This window comes from Mixophyes fleayi, chromosome 11 (genome assembly GCF_038048845.1).
Source record: "Mixophyes fleayi isolate aMixFle1 chromosome 11, aMixFle1.hap1, whole genome shotgun sequence".
Lineage (NCBI taxonomy): Eukaryota > Metazoa > Chordata > Amphibia > Anura > Limnodynastidae > Mixophyes > Mixophyes fleayi.
Genome location: NC_134412.1, coordinates 78,702,368 through 78,723,436, shown reverse-complemented (window position 1 = coordinate 78,723,436; position 21,069 = coordinate 78,702,368). Strand labels below are relative to the sequence as shown.

General features: G+C 41.3%; 1 protein-coding gene across 1 annotated transcript; it reads right to left on the bottom strand.

The window, feature by feature from the left end:
* Nucleotides 1-1,708: 1,708 nt before the first annotated feature.
* LOC142106822 (L-amino-acid oxidase-like) lies at nt 1,709-20,759 on the bottom strand. The gene is made up of 7 exons (XM_075189847.1): nt 20,656-20,759; nt 17,006-17,226; nt 16,466-16,575; nt 11,717-11,918; nt 9,919-9,987; nt 5,747-5,883; nt 1,709-2,617 (listed from the first exon to the last, which is right to left on the bottom strand). Exons 1-7 carry the CDS (start codon nt 20,666-20,668, stop codon nt 1,834-1,836), a joined length of 1,536 nt encoding a protein of 511 aa, XP_075045948.1. The 5' UTR covers nt 20,669-20,759; the 3' UTR covers nt 1,709-1,833.
* Between the last annotated feature and the right edge of the window lie 310 nt (nt 20,760-21,069).

Below are 21,069 nucleotides of genomic sequence, written 5' to 3'. Positions count from 1 at the left end.
GGAAGAGCATCCCTGCCTCCTGCCATTTTGTTGTAGCCTTTACATCACTCTGATGGTCCTGTGAAGGGGGCACTTCATTGCGTGAGACACCACATATAGATGAATTGGCATATTGTTAGCCCAAAACTCTACACAAAACTATAAGGCACAGATGATATAATACATATTAATCAGGCTACAACTCAGACCTGCATCTTTTCCTAAAGTTATGCATTAATAGAGCTGTGAATGAAATTCACAGGAAGTGCTTCTTTCCTGTACCTTCTCTATTCGCACTTCCAGTCACTGCTCTGCTATTGAACCCCTTCCTCCTGTACTCAGGAAGTGTGGTGACCAAGGTGGGATGAAAGGAAAGAAGCAAAATCAAGCTAGAATGGTGTTGCCTGAAGTGTGATTGTTCCCTCACCTTGTCAGAGGAACAGCCCTGCCTCCTGCCATTTTGTTTTGTTTTGAATAATGGTAGGACAATGCCTTTTATGGACCAAAGGGGTTTAGATTTTGGTAACCATGGAATGCTTAATTCTATTATAGGGAATAGATAGAGAAGAAGACTTCTGCAGGCTAGAACATGAAAAAGAGAAAAATGTGAGGGAGAGGAACAAGTGGGGAAGAGCTGGGTAAAAACATTTGTCTATAGTAACTATATGAAACTACATCAAATATGAAAAGGTGCATACATGAGTAGGCAAAAAGAGAGAAGGAGCGTTAAGGGTATATTGTAATAACATTTTTGGTGGCTAATGTCAACCTTGAAGTGATTGGCAAGATCGCATCCAGCTAGTTTCTGCACTCTTAGGCTATTAGAGAATTTAAATGTACTGAACATATATCCAGATTTGTCTTGTCTGGACCTAGGACCATCTCTTCCATTGGGCACAATGGGCATGTGTCCGGGGGCCTGTCCGAGGCAGCCCTGAAGCAAAAAATCCTGCAAAAAAAACGCCCGAAAAATACTTACGTTGCGGTCAGCTGGCAATCCGGCTCCCTCCCTGGTCTCCTCCTCCGTGCGGCGCTCGCAGTGCATCCCGCCCGACATCCATTGCGGAGCGCAGCATGGAGGAGGAGACCAGGGAGGGAGCCGGATCGCCAGCTGACCGCAAGGTAAGTATAATAAAAAAGTTAAAAAAAGCGAGATAGATATAGATATAGATATAGATATAGATATAGATATATATATATATATATATATATATATATATATATATATATATATATGTAGATAGATATATATATATATATATAGATATATATATATATATGTAGATAGATATATATATATATAGATATATATATATAAATATATATATATAGATATATAGATATAGATATATAGATATATATATATATAAATAGGGGCCCCAGAGCATTGCTTTGCCCCGGGGCCCATAATGTTGTTAAGAGGGCCCTGTCTGGACCATGGTATTCAGTTAAGAAAAATTCCACCCAACACTAAAAATGTAGTCTTGGGTGGAGTAAGATCAGATAAGAAAAAAGTTTTACCTTCCATCAGTATGGCAGCCCTCCTCCCACACAAAAGCTCTTGTGGTCTATTGAACTTTCTCTCATACTACCTCGACCACTGCCTAATTTAAACAGGTAACCGTTTGTCTATATATCTCCTCCATGACCTTCCCATTCATGAAGGTGACAGTAAGTAGAAGTTTGTATTGTATCTTATTTTAATTAACCTCACCCAAGACTAACTTAATACATTATAAACTTCATTTTATTTTTATAGAATATCAGACAAAATGGGCGTATAATAAACATCGATATATATATATATATATATAGAGAGAGAGAGAGAGAGAGAGACAGACAGACAGACAGACATTATTTATGGAGAAACATATTGGCATCCTTGTGGATGTCTCTTGCAGCTTTCAGACCACTTTTGATAGCAGTATCTATCCAACCGTGGGGATAAGATGTGTGTTCTCCAGCAAAATATATTCTGCCTTCAGGTTGGGACAATGGTTGATACATGTTACCAAACTGGTAAGGGGTAAAGAAGGCAAATGCTCCCATAGAATATGGATCCAGACTCCACTTCTTCACCACGGATTTTGGACACAGTTTCCTGAGCGCCTCCTTTGTTGTCAAGTGGATGGCAGCCAAGTCTTCTAGAACCACATCGACACAGTCCTCGTTACTGAGTGATGCAAAGAACATCGAGTCGTCTGCCAGAGTGTAGGATGCTAGGAGGACACCTCCTCCATTGGTGGAGTTATGACTTGGGTAATAGATGTAACGAGATGGACGATCAGTATAACTTTTTCCACCCACTATCCCGTCCTTCTCCCAGAATCTCTCATTGCAGCTCAGGTGAATCTTTGTTGAACTTGTATAATGAACAAAACTCAATGCGTTGTACTTGTCACCACTCAGTGGAGGACTGAATTTAATGCGTCTGGTGGCTTTTGCAGTGGAGGTGATGATGACATAGTCTGCTTCTAAGCTGGTGAGACCTGAAGATTTATCTTTGCGGTACTGGACAATCAGAGATTTTGGCCTCTTCATAACTTTAACTACAGTGGAGTTTAGTCTGATTGAAGTTCCAAGTCGGCGTGCAAAGGCCAAAGGCAACTGATCGAAACCTCCAGTGATCTCATTGAACCTAATTAAAAACAAAGGAAATGTAGTGATGTTTACACAAACTGATCCTTATCTGTAGAAATGTGTTATGTCACTGATGTGCTGTACATTAAAGTTAGTAATTTGAGATCTGTCTATTGAGTACATGCCAGCAGATAGATCAGTCAAGCACAAAAGTGGCTTTATAGCTTTGGCGGAACAAAAATAAATATAAACATAAACATGCAAACTATAAACTAATGTATTTCCATCCCTATACAGCAAAAAAGAAATAAAGCCCATAGAGATCACTTACAAAGAGTCGCACTATGTGCACAAGCGCACCTAAAATTAGAGCGAAAGCACATAAGCTCACAGAACATGTGGACAGGGCTGGATTTACCGCTATGCAACCTAGGCACATGCCTAGGGCCCAGTGGTTCCCAGGGGGCCTGCTGTGAGCAGGGTAAGAAAGGCGGGGGAACGCCAAGCCTGAGATGTGCTCCCCTCCACCTGGCCTCCCTGTTGCCGCTTGTCCGCCGGCCCAGGATAATAAGGTACGGCCGAAGAAAAAGAAATCACCTGACTTGGAAGTCACATGGCCCGGCAGCCTCCTCCCCTTCTTTCAGCTCTGTTCCACTGAATGTGTCGTCGGGCGTGATGACGTCACGAGGCGGCACATAGATTACTCAGTTCCTCTGCTATAGGTGTATATGCTATGCTAAAAAAAATATAGTGCTATCGATTGTTTCAGGGAGAGGGCCCCAAACCAGTATCTTGCCTAGCGCCCCATGAGGTCTATATCCAGCTCTGCATGTGGTTGACATTTGCGAGGAACAAGCGTTTTTGCATATACAGTGGCGTACTTGGGCAGAGCCAGGGTGTTCCTCGTACTGCATGGAGTAGGTGTAAAGCACCTGGACATCTAGTTTTATGGGTCACTGCAGAAAGTAGAATTCAATTTGCAGAGCGTGATTATTTTAACAAGATAAAAGGGGTGGAAAAGAGCACTTTTCCAGGGGCATTCTTTCCACTGTGCACTATTGTGAGGAAGGCAGCTTCCAGCACTCTAACTGGCTAATAGTGACATGTAGGAAGCTCCCTGTATTGTAGATTCTGATTGACTACCGGAGTCCACTGTGCAAACATCCCAGAGAGTCAGTTAGAATTCCGAGAGCTGTCTGCTGGCTGCCATGATGGTTCCTGGCACTTTGCCCTTCCCAGCGTCTCTACCTGGTAATAGGATTGTGGTATAATTATTTCTAGCGATTTTATTATGCTTGGGCTAATAGATGTAGTGCATTCACATTGAGAAATGTGTGCCTGGAAATTGTTTTCCAAAGTTCTGAAATGGTGATTATGTTGTCACAAGTTAGTGGATAGCAATTTTCTATCAAATAAACAGAGACTTGAAAGTGTAATTATGACTATCAGGGAAATACAAGTGCACATTGTATTTAATCCACAGTCCTAATAATATCTTTATCAAGGTGTACCTGGTGCAAATGGCAACTGTGAAAATAGAAAAAGTAAAAGCTGTTTCCTGTTTACCAGGGGCTGGCTAGCAAGCGTTAGCCCGAGGGGCAAGCACACATCACTGGCTTATAAGTAGCGGCCCATCCTTAAAGGGTGGTTGTTCGTACAATACATATTTATCAACATAACAATATTAATGCTACAAAAAACAAACCTCACTTTAAATTACATTTTATTTTTTTATATGTTCCTGGTCCGTACAGCACCTTTTTTTTTTTTTAACATACTTGGCTGATTATAATGGAGTATATATATGACACTATATAGCTATATGATCACAACAATAAGAGTAACAACAGATATGTCTGTCCCATCATCACACTGCTGCCCACTTCAACACACTGTGCCCCCTCTTTACACTGTGTCCCTCATCACACTGTGCCCCTTATTACACTGTGCCCCTTATTACACTGTGCCCCTTATTACACTGTGCCTCTCATCACACTGTGCCCCTCATCACACTATGCCCATCATCACACTGTGCCCCTTATTACACTGCCCCCCGCATCACACTGTCCCCTTCATCACATTGTTCCCATCATCACACTATGCAGCTCATCACTGTCCTCCTGCATCACTCTGCCCCCCTCATTACTGTGCCCCCTCATCACACTGTGCCCCTGCATAACACTGTCCCCCCTCATCACACTGTGCCCCTCATTATTGTGCTCCCTCTTCACACTGTGTCCCTCATCACACTGTCCCCCCGCATCACACTGTCCCCTTCATCACACTTTCCCCCTTCTCACACTGTGTCCCTCATCACACTGTCCCTCTGCCTCACACTGTGTCCCTCATCACATTGTGCCCCTCATCACACTGTCCCCCCGCATCACAATGTTCCCCTCATAACAATGTCCCCCTGCATCACACTGTCCCCCTGCATCACACTGTCCCCCTGCATCACACTGCCCCCTTATCACACTGCCCCCCTCATTACTGTGCCCACTCATCACACTGTGCCCCTGCATAACACTGTCCCCCTCATCACACTGTGCCCCTCATTATTGTGCTCCCTCTTCACATTGTCCCCCTCATCACACTGTGTCCCTCATCACACTGTTCCTCTGCCTCATACTGCCCCCCTCATTACTGTGCCCCCTCATCACATTGTGCCCCTCATACTGTTCTCCTAAATACAATGTCCCCCTGCCTCATACTGCCCCCCTCATTACTGTGCCCCCTCATCACATTGTGCCCCTCATACTGTTCTCCTAAATACAATGTCCCCCTGCATCACACTGCCCCCCTTATTACTGTGCCCCTTATTACAATGTTCACCTCATCACACTGTCCCCTCATTACAATATTCTATTCTACTTGCCTTCCTATGGCTTGAATCTGACGCCCTGGCCCTTCAATACTCTGTGGTGATCGCTGCCACACGGATGCATCACACACCTAAAGTAATTTGTTGCAACTGGACTCCCATAGTCTAGGGGAGGAGCCCTGTAGCACCGTTATCAGAGCGATGTAAACAGCCTATGCTGGCAGTGCATAGGCGGCCTCATCGCAAATTACTCAATGTGGCCGCCTATGCGCGTCCTGCATAGGCTGCCTGCACCACTGGACCACCAGGTGGCCCAAAATTGAATTTAGATATCCTGGCCCAACCCACCCCTGCTGTTTACTGTACCTGGTGCTGTTGCTAAACACAGTGAAAGGCACAATTGCTTCTATGGATGAGACATAGTATAGCCCATTATAGTTCATGTAGTGTCCAAGCATTTGAATAGCTCCTTGGCTCAAACTTCCTTCCTCCACCAGAAGAGACTGTTATGAAATAAAACATAAAAATATAATTACAATCATTAACTCTGTATATATCTTACGTGAAGCAACACATTTACAGTGTGAATATTAGTTTGATGGGTTCGCATACACACAAGTGCATTTCCCTTTCTGTATTCAGCTGCTATGGTGTTTTGCAGGAGCAGGGCATATTTTTAGGCACATTACCAGGAACAGTAAGAATATCAACACACATCACTGCCTACAATCATATTAGCCCCTCCCCTCTCACTAATTGTATATTTCTAGTTTTCTTCTTAAAATGAAACTTGTTTCTAAAATCTACAATTATACAATCCAGCAGTTTTACCCTAAAGGGCCTGAATCATCAAGGCATGTATTCTGAGTGCAACCCACGTTCCGTACTATACGCACGTATTTAAGCTTTGTGATCGCCCGAATTCAGCAAAGCCCGGATCTGTAGATAGGTTTGCTTTAGAAATCGGGGACAGGTCTACTGTGCTCTACTACACCCGAAGAAGCAGGATGCGTCCAATCCCTATGTGGATTATAAATTTGCAAACAAACGTACAGGAAACAAAAAAAAAAAATCTTGCATTAATGTGACCTGTTAATAAAGGCATTAATGTTATGATGGTAAAAAAAAAGGTGTTTTTTGTTATTTTATTTTTTCCATGAAATACATTTATTAGAATGTTGTTAATGTCTACAGAGCATAAAATTCATTTTTACAGTTGCTCCTGATTACAAACACATGTTATAGCATACATACGAGACGTTCATAACTAGTACTCAGGGCTTAGACTAGCCCTGTAGCTGGAGCAAGAGATATGGCAGGAAAACAAGTAGCTTCTAGATGCACAGAGCTTGATTCGGCCATGTTGGGACGTGGCTGCGTGCGCTTGAGTTTGGCACGCCCCTACTGTACATTCACTATGGCAAAACACTCCTTTACCTCCCAATTCACTCCCCGAAATTATAGGCTGTAGTAGGTGTCCTTTGAATGAGCCAACACAACAGCCAGGGCTGCGTTCAAAGCCGTATCTCCGGGTTTTAGGCATGCGCAGTGATACCATACGCTCAAAATCGGCAGATACGTACCTTGATGAACCCAGCCCAAAGTGTTTAAATGGACTTTACATTGGTGTTTTTAATAATGAAAGGAAAATTAACCCATCTTTATTGATGTTAGTGGGTTCCAGATAGCAAGAGGGCTAAAATAAATGATTAATTATCTTGTAAAATTTTGCAGTATTTGAAGTGTTCAGAGTAGTATTGGGCTTTTGCTACTCATATTTGCCTAGTGCATGTATTCAACTGTGCCAGTAATCACAGAGATCTGTAGTAGAGTCGCTAAAGTTTCCATCTCTTCTACAAGGCATAGTATCAAATTGATTCTAAACCAGGGACAATTCAACAGATCATCAAGGAAACATTCTAAAGTTATAATGTTTCTGAGCATGGGATTTGATGTTAGAAATTTAATTTTAAGTTCTGTATATGCTATTGTGTGACAACTAGAAACATGAATGAATGGAGGAATTGAAATATGTCCTTGCTGTTTAGAAAATGAGTTGATTTTAGATGTGTAGGGCACACAATTTTCTGATGAACTTATTATTTTTGGGGTCAATCCAATTCAGATTAAAGATCACAAGAACAGCTCACTTGTTTATTTAAAAGAACCAATGATACCCAGAAAGTGTATAATACTGGAGAGAGATTTTGAGGAATCGATAGATGCCAGCAATAACTATTGGTTTAGAGAAGTATTCAAATGTAGTTGGAGCAGAGAAGTTACCTATCGCTCCATAGAAACAGAACCCCCTGCTCTATTATTTCTATCTTTCCAAAAAAATGGAACATCCATGAATGGAAATATTTTACGGTTCAATCACATTTCTACAACAAAGAGTGTTCTTAAGCAGAAAATAACTCGGTTATTTATAACCAGTTTAGGTACACTGAGTATAGAGATCCCTTTTGGGAGCTTGAAAGGGTGAGTGTCAGCAATAGTGGCATTTGGAGAAAGGCAAGGGCCAGAATTAGCTCAATTTTACCAGCAGCAGTTCAGTACCTGCAGTATTAGACACCGCTGGCCTGTCTCCAACACTCAGCAGACCACTGATTGGTGGCCTTCTCAATTAGAATCCTTAACAGTAGCCTCGGGCTACAGATGACATAACACTTCTCTCAGGTGTTACCACTAACCAGAGCCGTAACTTAGAATTCTAGTGCCCTGGGCGAGAAAGACAAATGCCGCCCCCCTAGCCCTCGATTTTAACCAAATTAACCTAAACTATTCCCAAATTGCGCCCCCCTTCAGCGTTGCGCCCTGGGCCGTCGCCCCTGTCGCACAGCCCTAGTTATGGCCCTGCCACTAACCTCCAGTACTCATGACACATATGGGGAATCACCAATCAACCAGCCACTATAAGAACCTGCTGAGTGCACTCCTCAGTGCCTGATTATCAGTTGTGTCCAACATTGATACTCCCGCTCCAGGACTATACTAGGAAGTACAGCAGCTGTTCATGTTTCAACACTTGTGTCCAGTCTCCCCGACAGCAGCACACCCATACCCGCCTCTCCATCTGCAGTGTTTTCGGCAGAGTTCCTCATACCAGCTAAGTACTCTGCTGCTTTCACGGAGGGAACCAACTACACTGGTCCATGAACTGTGTCCTCACTGGGCAAAATCCATATCCTTTTGCAGGGATCCCTGGTGAAATCCGGTGGAGGTCTTAGACTTAGCGTCCGTGTATTTGGTTGTGCCAATCCCACCTGCTAGTTATTGTTATCTGTGTGTGTACTCTGCTACACTTTCATCTATTTCTGTTGTACAGGCTCACTGCGATATACTCCATTGTATCCATTTGTTTGCTACATAACCGTACCAGCACCTCCGTGTACCTTATTGCACGCTATGTATTGTTCAACCACTGCCAACACATCTGTGTACTTTACTGCACACTACGAGCTGTTCAACCAGTGCAAACACGTCCATGTACCTCATTACATGCTACGCGCTGTTCAAACAATACCAAAACATCTGTGTACCTCATTACACCCTATGCACTGTTCAACCAGTGCCAACACATCTGTGTACCTTCTTGCATTATATGCGATGTTCAAACAGGGGCAACAGCTATGTGTACCTTACTGCATGCCATGCACTGTTTAACCAGTGCCAACACATCCGTGTACCTCATTATACACTATGCACTATTCAACCAGTGCCAACACCTCCGTGTACCTCATTATACACTATGCACTATTCAACCAGCGCCAACACCTCCGTGTACCTCATTATACACTATACACTATTCAACCAGCGCCAACACCTCCGTGTACCTTAGTGCATGCTACGTGCTGCCCAGGCATTGCCTACAAACGCTGTGTACCCCGTTGCACATGACCAAAACCCCCCCACACTCCATGTACTCAGCTGTACTCTCAGTATTTTACCTACAGTGTCAAACACCTCAGTGTATTCCGGTGGGATAACATCTCTTTGTATCGCATCCATGTATCTTCTGGTCTTGTTCTCCCGTAGATACCAGGGGCCTGATTCATTAGTGATCTTATCTTATGCAAAAGTTAAGATGCTTATTTTTAGAAGAAAATTGGGAGATAAGAGTGAAGTTAAGATGGATTTTCATCTTAACTTAAGAAATTCTTCCCTTACGGAGTGGATTTTGCTTTTTATCTCCCTTTTCTGAGCATGCACAGAGTGGATTTGCTTAAGATAAGTAAAAAACGGCAGATAAGATCACTAATGAATTAGGCCCCAGATCCCAAATTCTCACGAACAGAAATAATGGGAATTAAACGGATTGACTGCGGCTCGTAGTTGCCAAATCTGTTGGACTTATGGGTAGATGGGAGGTAGGTATTTTAATACTTACCTTATGGAATACTTTTACCACTATTTTACAAACAAATTTACTGCCACGTTCAAATCCTGTCTTTTGAAAAAAAGAGTTTCAAATTCTTTTGTGGAGAGGTAAACAAATTTAATGAAAAGTTTTATCCCTATGGCCTCTTATGTTTTACCTGATCAGAAAGTTTGTCAAATCTGTCCAGGATTTCAGAGCAATCTTTGCCATTGATGTCTTTCAGGAACTAAAGGAAAAAATATGGACAGTATAAGAAATTGCCAATTAGCAAATGATGTCTGATTCAGTAGAGGGAAGGAAAATGGGTTCACAAGACACAGTTATTAAATGTAACGCAGAAGATCTACTGTCAGGTCATATACTAAGTGTCTGGACAAGGTGTTTAGTCTCTGAAGGAAAATTATTCCCATCCCTGTCTGTATTCATGAAAAACAAAACAAAAAGAAGTGTGAACATCAGTAACCACTGCGTGTAAAACTGGCCAGTTGGCTTTGCTGAAGTTCATATGATTTAGCTATGCTGAAATAAAGGATAGGACAGTGTCATCTACTCTGTCACCCTCTTGCTTGCTTTGCAGGGTGGCTTAGTGGTTAGCACTTCTGCCTCACAGTGCTGGGTTCATGAGTTCAATTCCCAACCTTGTCTATGTGGAGTTTGTATGTTCTCCCTGTGTTTGCGTGGGTTTCCTCCCACACTCCAAAAACATACTAGTAGGTTAATTGGCTGCTTTCAAAATTGACCTTAGACTCTCTCGGTCTGTGTGTGTGTGTGTGTGTGTGTGTGTGTTGGGGGATTTCGATTGTAAGCTCCAATGGGGCAGGGACTGATGAGAGTGAGTTCTCTGTACAGCGCTGCGGAATTAGTGGCGCTATATAAATAACTGATGATGATGTAATGACTCAAACATATTCAAAGCAAGAGCATCTACAGAGGTATGGCTAAGTTTTTATCATTATGCTTCCATGCTAGGATGAGGATGTGCGTTCTTCTAAATGGCTTATTTGAATATAATCATAGGGTGCTCTGTTCTGTGCTGATGATGTTTCATTTATAACTCAGTGTCAACATCCCCTTAGACATTAATGTTTGTGAACCCGTTTCTGCTTTTATTCCTATTTGCACCATTGGGGCTCCTTCAGCTTAGGCTCACCAATAATCCAACTTCCTAGTCCATGTAGTCTACATGATTGTAGACGGCTAGGGTTGTCCAGAAATGTTATATTTGACCCATGGATGTGACCTCTTCATGTGGGGCAAAAAGTATCCAGGAAATATATAAAATAAATTAATAAAATAAAATATAATAATCATCTTTGCATTAAAGCACCTAGAGGTCCAATGTCATCGTCATCATTATCAGTTATTTATATAGCGCCACTAATTCCACAGCGCGGTACAATGTAAAATGTTCCCTTCTGTTCACTAACCAGTTGCACAACTAAGAAAAGGTGGGGATCATTGCTATGCTACTCATTAGCATTTTCACTCTTTGTCTCCCAAAGTCAAGATCTTTGCAAAACAATCCATTATTCTTGTGGGTGGGAATTAGTGACAAAGGAGGTCCAGGCCAAGTAACCTTTCGTGTATGGGATCATGGCTCAATATCAGGTATGTAGGAAGGGTGAAGTACAAGAAAAAATAGATGAAAAGGTAAAGTTTGCGATTTTATTTTAAAAAATAATAAAAAACAGGTCCAAGATAGGTTCTAGTTCCTCTTTAATAATTGTGTCAGATCTGAAAGTAAGCCTTCACTTTGAATATAGATTGTGTTGTTCATTTGGTACTTATTCTGATCATGTGTCCATTGGTACAGGTGGAGTAAAGTTAATTGCAGTAAATGATGGGTCAACATTTGTTTATGTAGTTAATTTGAATTTCCCAATGTATTCACAGCTAAACTAATCAGGGATCTCGTACCCCATCTGCATTCATTTTAATAATAGAAAACGGTTTACCTTGGATATTGTTTCACCAAACAAAACATCAGGAGATTTTCCTTCTTCCCCAGTAGTGAGATCAAATGCAAAAGGATTTGGTGCCTTAATAACGTCTTTGTGTACTTGTCTTACATTATTAAATAAGTAAATATTGTCTGCATCCGATGAAATAAAAGAGTTCAGCTGTAATCCAAATTTCTGAATATATTCATATACGAACCTGTAAACATAAGCAGATGCACATCCATATCAGACGATCACATGCTGGGAGTCTTAAAAACGTCCACCTCTGCTTAGCATAGATAGTGATTGTTAGCACTGGCCAGTTGCCTATCACTCTTCCTTCATCACCTTCATAAATGTTTTTCTCTCATATAATCATAGTATCTTACATAAATTATTTCCAGGACCTGTATTTAATTTAATAAGAGGGGTTTAAAATAATTTCAATCCATAATATGAAGAGAGAGTCTGTAATTCTTTGCAGATGATAGTAAAATTCCACAGTTCCATACAAATTATAATGACCTGCAGAACACTGCAGACAAAGGGGCTGATGCAGTGAGAGAGATGTAGGCCAATTTGCATAGTGTATCTTGCATGAAATCGCTCTGTACATGCCAAAAAATTGGGCACATGCATATGTACCTTGGCAGACTTGTGTGATTCTGGTACTTACACCTTCCTACTCCTTGAGAGGTGGGACAGGAGAAGGAAGAGGCGAACAAACACAGCCCAAGTACAGTAAGGGCATGTTTGCGCAACGGTGGACCATACAGTCCTGCATTAAGCTTAACGGTACGGGCAGGTAGTAGAGGAGGTGGAAGCAACACAGCTGAAGTTGCAGGCTGGTGTGTTTTTTCACCTATCCTCCCTACCCAATATCCTTACCCCCTTCAAACTTCCTTATCACCAATTCAACCCACCAGCCTGCAACTTCAGCTGTGTTGCCTCCACCTACTCTGCTACCTGCCCCGTTATCTGCTACCAAGACATTTTGGTCTTGGTCTATCATCTTGTGTAACAGTAAAATGCTAAGCGTTCAACAGCTAGACATTCATTTGGTTGATATTCAGAAAAAAAAGTTAGGTCGACAATTCAGTTGTCGACAGTATTATTCGGTACCAAGTCACATATTGGACACTATGAATAGGTGGACAATTCAAATGTCGACAGTATTAGTATAGAGACAGGGTTAGGGAAAGGGATAGGGTTAGGGACCGGGCTAGGGTTAGGGATAATACGGTTTACATTTGAATTGTCAACGTAATAAATACTGTTTATATTTCTATTGTTGTCCTAATAATACTGTCGAATTTACAACCCTGTATATTAGGTTGGTTACCATATTTTGTCAATCATGTAACTATCGAACACATGTATGTATCATACCATCTTGCATCATTTAACATTGTGTCCTTATTCTATCATCTGTTAAATAATATCTACTGATGCCGACACTGTCCGTCTATTGAGCTCTGATACTGCTGCTGCTAACCCTCTTCTTTGTATTGCTGCTGACCCTCTCCATTGTGTTGATGCTGATCCTCTCCAATGAATTGGTTGTTCATCCTCCCCAATGCATTGTCTGCTCACCCTCTCCAATGTATTGCTGCTGACCCTCTCCAATGTGTCACACGTTACCTAACGTTTACCTACTTGGTGTATACTCTTTTTTTTCAAACGAAAATGTAGTTGTAGACGTCTTTGATGAGGGTGATGATAACATTGTCATTTATCATTATTGACAAAGATGATCACTGTTATTCAAATGCCCATGATTGATTTGTTAACATCCCTATCTATTCTCCAGTTGAACAAGCAATATCCGAAATATTGGCTTTTGTGGGGGCCCAAAGTCACAAAAGTGGCAGTCCTTGTCACTAAAATGCTTGGTTTGTTGAACTATGTGCATGTCCGTTTACCCCGGGGATGGCTGAAGCTTCCCCTGGGGGACCGGTTCTTCAGCCCTCCCCATAAGTAGGGAGCCTCTGAGAATAAGGGGAGAGGGTAGCCCATAACGAGGCTATACCCAAACCCAGGTCAAGCAAAAAAAATTGTGCATCTCGGGCTTCAAACACCACTGGCCTTAAGGCATTAGATTAAGAAGACCCGCCCTTTAAGGGCGATCAGAACCAACCGTACTAGCTCAGATACTACACTTGAGCTTAGCCAAAAGGACGAATAGAGATTGATAATTGAATCTCAAACTGGACATCAGTTATGTACAAAACATAAACAAGATTCTCACAAAACTGTGCAAAAAAAGTGGCACTAACAAATAACAACCCTTTAGTATAAAATCTAGGATGTATATACATGGTACTGGCAAACATATATGAGTCCCCTTGTTTGATTCACAGTGGCAGCTTTACTATTCAGCCAGATCTATCTTACTTGTAGCCTAAAAAAACACTAAGTGAAACAAGGTGTTTGCAGGCTCAGCCCTTGGCTCCTGATGAATGCTCTGCCCAACATTGTACTATTATTATTATTATTATTATTATTTATTTATATGGTGCCACAAGGTTTCTTCAGTGCCGTACCAAATACAAAATACAAAAAAACAGTGGACCATACAGGGTACAACAGTACAGAACAAGATGAGTAAAACCAAGACCCCAATAGCTCCAAGCATAGCAAATATAGTGACTTTGGAGAAGAAGAAATAGAAGGGAGGGGAAACAGACAGCAGGCACGAGAGGAGTCCGTGTAGGTGATCAAGCGCAAGAGGAATGCAAACAGGAAAGAGGGAGAAGGAGAAGAAGTATGGAGATGTTTAGGTGAATGACTGGTAGGCTTTGAAGAAAAGATGGGTTTTGAGTGCCCGTTTGAAGGTGCTCAGATTAGGGGACAGATGGATGGTGGGAGGGAGGTCGTTCCAGTGGTGGTGGGCAGCACAGGAGAAATCTTGAATTCTTGCGTGGGATGAGGTAATTAGTGCCGAGCGCAGGGAACGGGTGGGAGTGTGAATGGAGAGGAGGTTAGAGATATAAGGGGCAGTGGAGTGGGACATGGCCTTGTAGGTGAAGGTGAGGAGTTTAAAGAGGATTCCGTAGGGGAAAAGTGAAATGGGGTGGTAGTTAGCGAGAGAGGTGGGGTCAAGATTGAGTTTCTTAAGAATGGGTTAGATAAGGGCGTGTTTAAAGGAAAAGCTGCCACCAGTGGAGAGTGACAGACTGAAGAGGTGTGCAATGTAGGAACAGGCAGTCGGGGAGAGGGAGTGAAGGAGGTGAGAAGGGATGGGATCCAGGTAACAGGTAGACGGGGGAGAAGAAAGAATGAGGTGTACTAGTCTTTGAATTTTAGATTATGGGTACAGGCCATCTTCATCTATTTCACTTTATAAATGTCTAACTATGCAATCTACCACTGTCATCCAGTAACCTCCTTTGTTAGGTCTCTCTTTTGCAGTTCTTTAATGCTGTCAGGGTGTCTCCTAATCATCTGTGCCACACATGAATACAGTCAACGTGTCTGTGTGCGCTTGCTTAATCTCGCCTGTTGTGTTGCAGTGCCAAGATGATACAGGTGTTCTCCTGCTTTGACAGTGGCTAATACTTTTATTATATTCTGGATAATGCACATGTTATCTTGGAATTTGATTGTAAAGCCTTTAGCCACTTTGCACCTTACAGACAATAGTCCGCCTTCCAATCTTGGAACATATAGCACATTGTTTATTGGTATTGGTAAATTGCTGCCATTTGCATTGGAGCATTTGAGCAGAACTTACCCTATTCCGCAGTGATTTTGGTACCACCCGCAAGATAGATTTCTTCTTTATAATTAATATCAAGTTTAGTAAGGAAATCTGTCACCTGTCATGTGACTTGTTGCTCCTGACTCTGTATATCAACTATTGGTCAGATGAGTTACTGTCGATTTGAAAGTTTCACACTACTTGTATGTGCAGAGGAACAGGCACCTTGGGCTCCAAACACCAAGGAGACCCACCCTTTCAGGTCGTCCAGAACCAACCATACTAGGTCAGATTCTACACTTGAGTTTAGTCAAAAAGATGAATTGAGATTGACATTTTAATCTCAAACCGCATGTAGATACTTTATGCACACAGCTGTGCCACTAGGGATTGTATCTTTTATTGAACTGCCATGTATTTTGGCTTCTACTCTGTCAATAATTTTAGCCAGCCAACTCGGTGCAGACTTTGGTAAAAATTGGTGAAATTTTGGACATTTGTGAAGGGGTCATTAGAAAATAGACTGGAAATGAATGTTAATGCTATAAATAGTAATATAGGCGCAAAAACAGCCTTCAAAATCACATAATTTTACCTATTTTTCCAAATTTTTAATTAAATCCAGATCCAAAACCAAAATCAAAACCTTTCATTATTTTGGAGAAAAACCTGTAACAAAACCAAAACATGAAGACATTTTAGAACCAAAACAATAACCAAAACAGGGGGGTCAGCTCACATCTCTACTATTGATGTATATCATTATTCTTTATTTTTCTCCATACCTTACAATAATGATAGAATATCAATATACACACTTGGTGCAATAACATTTTTCTTTCAATCTGCTTTTTTATGTGAACATACATTAGATGAATTTAATCTGATGTGAGATATTAGTGGAGCAGTCACAGATCATTCTCAATGAACAGCTGTGTCGATTTGGGTGTAAGTGTCTAATGTGCACCTAACGTAATAAACTTTGTTGATGCTATAAATGAAACAGAATTATGTTACATTAGGTTGAATATTTCCAGTAGGAGGAAAATTAAATGTTCAGATACCTATGATTCGTTGGCAGACGCATGGGCCCCAGCTCTGCGTACCAGCCCTCTGGGTCTCTGTATGTCTGTACACGACCTCCTACACGATTACTTGCTTCCAGTACAGTTACCTGGGATGTAAAACACAGTGTAATATGACATATCTAATGACTATTGATTCCTCAACGTACCCTCCCTCAGATCACATCCCATTGTCCCACTTGTCTTTTCAATATATAGTAGATAAAAATTGTCAGATATACTTTTAGACAAGTGTCCTCACCACAACTTCTTTCCCTTACTCCCATAGGCCTCTCGATACCCTATCATCCTTTACCTGAGTTATTCCAGCTTTTTTCTTCCCCTATGTCCTATAAACCAAGAAACATATTAAACAGACTTTCGTTTGTGCAGCTGCCTTGACAAGGACCAGTAGAAATCGGCACGACTCTTGAAAACAGGCCTGTAGTCTTTGTAAATGAGTCTCTAAGACTCACAATAATAATATAACGTAGATATGATTATATTTTATGAGGGATACAAATGATATCCCCTACTTACTCTGTGACCGGCGTCTAGTAGAGTTTTGGCTGCAGAAAGTCCAGACATCCCCGCACCAACAATCACAATGTGTTTCCGATGAAGTGTCTTAGGAGAAGGCAATCCAAATTTCGCAATATCCAGTAACCCTTCATATTCAGGATCCTCAAGGCATTCATTCAACATGCTCAGATCACTCCTTGTCCCACAGATCATTGCCCAGAATACCAGGCTGAAAAACACTGCAGGTAAGGAATGGACATGTAAACATAGTAGATTGATGGACAGACTGTCTTTAAATAGATCTTTCATACAAATGAAAACCTAATCAAAATTACTTTTTATTTGAATACATTTGGTTGACAATATCAGATTAATTTCCGAATTGTTTTCTCTTAGGCACATGCACATACTCTCTGAGAGCCGTATCCAAAAATTTCTGGTTCCCACAGCAAAATTGCGAAGGGACTCTCTACGCACCATCGTAAAGTCATGTGGAAATACCAGAAGATTAACACCCTTTAGAGCCCTCAATTTAGCTCTTTTGCCCAGGACAACCTAGATGCCAGCTGGAAGACCTGGTACCTCGATGGGTTCGGAAATTCCCTTAGGCAGAGATCAGTTGACTAAAGCCAAATAGTAAGACTTTATTTTCGGGAATACAAATGCTTATCAAAGCAGGGCACATTGACAATAGCCAGGAAGATCACCATAATTCGAAGTAGTCAGTGATCCTCACTCCACAGCAGTCTCCAGTACCCTATGTATCAGCTTTCTTTCTGCCAATACAGACAGCTAGCCTACTGTCTCTCTGCTGTTGGCAGGCTCACAGCTTTGGTGAAACCACAGAGCTTTTCCAAATATTGCTGTGCAGCCATCAATCTTCCAGACCACTTGATCCGAAATCCTAGGTAGTCAAGAACGCAAAAACACACTCGCCAACTGTACTGACATCTCCCATTTAAAGTGCTTGATTTCCAATGGGTGGGGGCTTGTATAAGGCAGTCTCTAGATAGTGTTCCACAGCATCATTGGCTTGGCAAGCCCAAGAGGGTTGACACAGCATTTGCCACGGATGCTTGGATCCTCCTCAGGCCCCCTGTGGTGTTTGCTCCAGGATGTCTACCAGACAAGAGGGAAAAACAAATCATGAGATCATGTTTCCAAGCCGACCAGTACTTCTGGTAAGATCTCGATGACCACTGAAGCACCAAGTTCCACATATTTCTGAGTTAGCAGCCAGCAGAGAAGGGATTGACAGGACTGGCCTAGTGAGGGTGTAATAGTACAGTGATGTAGCTCCTTTGTGACATGTTTCAAGTCGCCCTACCTACTATGACACCCCTGACTACATTAAGGCACAGAGTTGTGATTTTGTTTATATTGTCATTGTTGGATCACACCTTATGGTCACACGCTTGACCCAGAACCTTTGGCTCACTTCAGGGTCCAGGGTCCTCTGTGTTCCTTTCCAAATCGGTCTTGGTATCTTGCTGCTGTTGGTCGTCAGACCTATCCAGCGTTCTCCTCCTCTGATATGTCCCATCACTGGGCCACCTCCTCTTCCTCTTGATCTGCTTTCCCCAGTGGTGGGAGTGCAGAAACACAGCTCCTTTGAAACTACGGTCATTTTACCGCTGATCTCATGTTGACAGTCCAAATCAAATTACCTAGATTATATAATCCAGCTCTGAGCACAGTTTGGTGCCAGGGTATTAAGTCTCCATCACCACTTGTGTTATTTCCTCCATTGGGATTTTCTGTGCACCAGTTCTCTGGCTTGTTACATGTTTCTGAACCTTTGCTAGTGACCTTGGATTGTCCTGACTATTCCTTTTGCCTGCTGATTCTGTACCGCCCCCGCCAGCAGTCACGTCTGCAAATTGGCAGATGGGCGCAACCTGCGTGTCATCTTGCAGCCAAGCCCAATCTCTCTATGGACGTCGCTGGTGAAGACCAGTGACCGTTAGACTCTGCTTGTGGTAGTACTAATCCTGGCTGATAGTGTAGGATTCATACTTTGTTAGCGGAAAGTGACACAACCCTCATTAGTATCCAATAGGACAGTGGACAAATTGCATTAGTAGTAATCTGGCACATCAGTCTGAATAATAGATACCATCCTTTAATTCTCATTATTTTCTAAATCATATAATTGACTGGATACATTCATTAAGAAATCATATAGTTTGTGATTAAAGGCACTTTTTTTCCTCTGAGACAGAACTGTCTAGTCTTCTAAATCTAGTCTTCCTATGACAATATAAATTATCTAAGTTTGTTGGTTGCCATGGAATCCAGCAAGAAGCTTTTTCCTGCACTGCTAGCTCTGCCTTTTTTTTGGCGCACCATCTCAGACAAGACGGGATTTAAAGCCCCAGAACAAGGCTTATTCAGGCAGTCAAATTCGTAACATATCCTTCACCTTAGGGCTGATTACTTAAATGAGCTTACAGGGATTTATTGTAATATAAAATAAATCACATTTTCCATATCATTCATATGAGGTCAGGAGTTTAGATGAGTTTAAACTGATATAAGGATCTACTGTCACATGAACAGTATGTGTATGTGCTGTTTAATTAGAAAAAAATATGTTAGCTAGGTTAGGCAAAATACTAAATTCAGACACACAATAAGGAAAATTTCCTATAATGGTGCTAAAAAATATTTAACACCACAACTGTTGGAAATTGCCAAACCCAGCTGCTGAACTACAGAGGGTGCGTGAAGTACCACCACTGCTGCGCTCGGAGGCAAGTGGAAAGGGAATCCTGGCAGTGCTGGTGCCCGTTCCAAGACCCCCACGGGAGACATGCCCCGTGCCCCCACATCAGTCTGAAAAGAGCAGAGCAGTATCCCCTTCTGAACGGCGCATGTGCTATCCGCTCATGCTGACAAACAGTCCCCCCCCCATGTGACCTCGCTGGGCACATATCCACACTTTGCTCAATGAGCAGTCTGCCCATAGCCAAACCCACCTAAATAATCAGAAATATGGTAAAGAACATGATCAGCACTAGTGCAAAGGAATAAACAATAAAAGTACAAATTAAATAAATAGCATCTTCAATAAATCATCTAATCAATTGTTTGTTATGCTTAGAAGAGATTTATATCGGTACGTTTACCCACAAAAACTCATTATTTCATTAACTGTAATCAGTTCTTTAGTCGTTAATATTCGTAGAGAACATTTGATTTATTGATATACCTTCATACTATTTCTGTGTGACATTATATATTTATATACAATGTAAATTAAGTTTTGTAATGCAGTTTATATGCTCTTGGATACATTTTTGTATTTGATCTTTAATATACATTGCAGAATTTAATTTATATTGTATTGATGATCTATTGCAGATTAATTGCTTTTTATTTAGTTTTATGACTAATAAACATGTTTTTTTAATTTACTAATTTGATTTATTTGCTTTGACAATCAAGTCAAAGCTATTTAAGCAAGACTTTCATTGCTCTGCACTCCTGGGAGATTCCCACTAGTTCCTGTGTCCTATTCAGTATCTAAACCAGTCTCCACCTGCACTCAGAGCTTAAAATTCCTACATCCAACAATAAAATGAAAATAAAAATTGTAGTTATAGAAATAAGAATAATTGTCTAATATTACATGAAGAAAGTGGAGTAGATCTACAAACACTACTTACCAATTTTGTCCATGTCTTATTGCAATTCCTATAGTCCAGAGATACTACATTTCCATTGTTCCTGTTACTTATATAGAATTCAGAGGATCAGGATAGGAGGAGTAACCTCTAACAAGAACATTCCTAATGCGTCATCTTATTCCCATGAATACATTCATATGATTTATGTAACAGTACATAATTATACTACTAGCAGTATTTGATTGCTCAATGTGATCAGATTCCAACCTGTCAGGAGAGATGCTCCACTCACACAAAGCTAAGTTAAAAAAAACAGCCCTCAAAACTTGAGTTCATTGTTTGTTTGGATGGGAGGCAGGTACCATCCAGGATATTATTATTATTATTATTATTATTATTATTATTATTATTATTATTATTACTATTATTATTATTATATAATGCCACCTTCAT

Excerpts from the sequence above, each read along its gene's own strand:
- LOC142106822 (XM_075189847.1), bottom strand. Across the intron at positions 11,919-16,465 it reads CGTCTGCCAACGAATCATAG|GTTCGTATATGAATATATTC; the intron begins GTATCTGAACAT and ends TTATGTTTACAG. Across the intron at positions 2,618-5,746 it reads GTGTTTAGCAACAGCACCAG|GTTCAATGAGATCACTGGAG; the intron begins GTACAGTAAACA and ends GTTTTTAATTAG.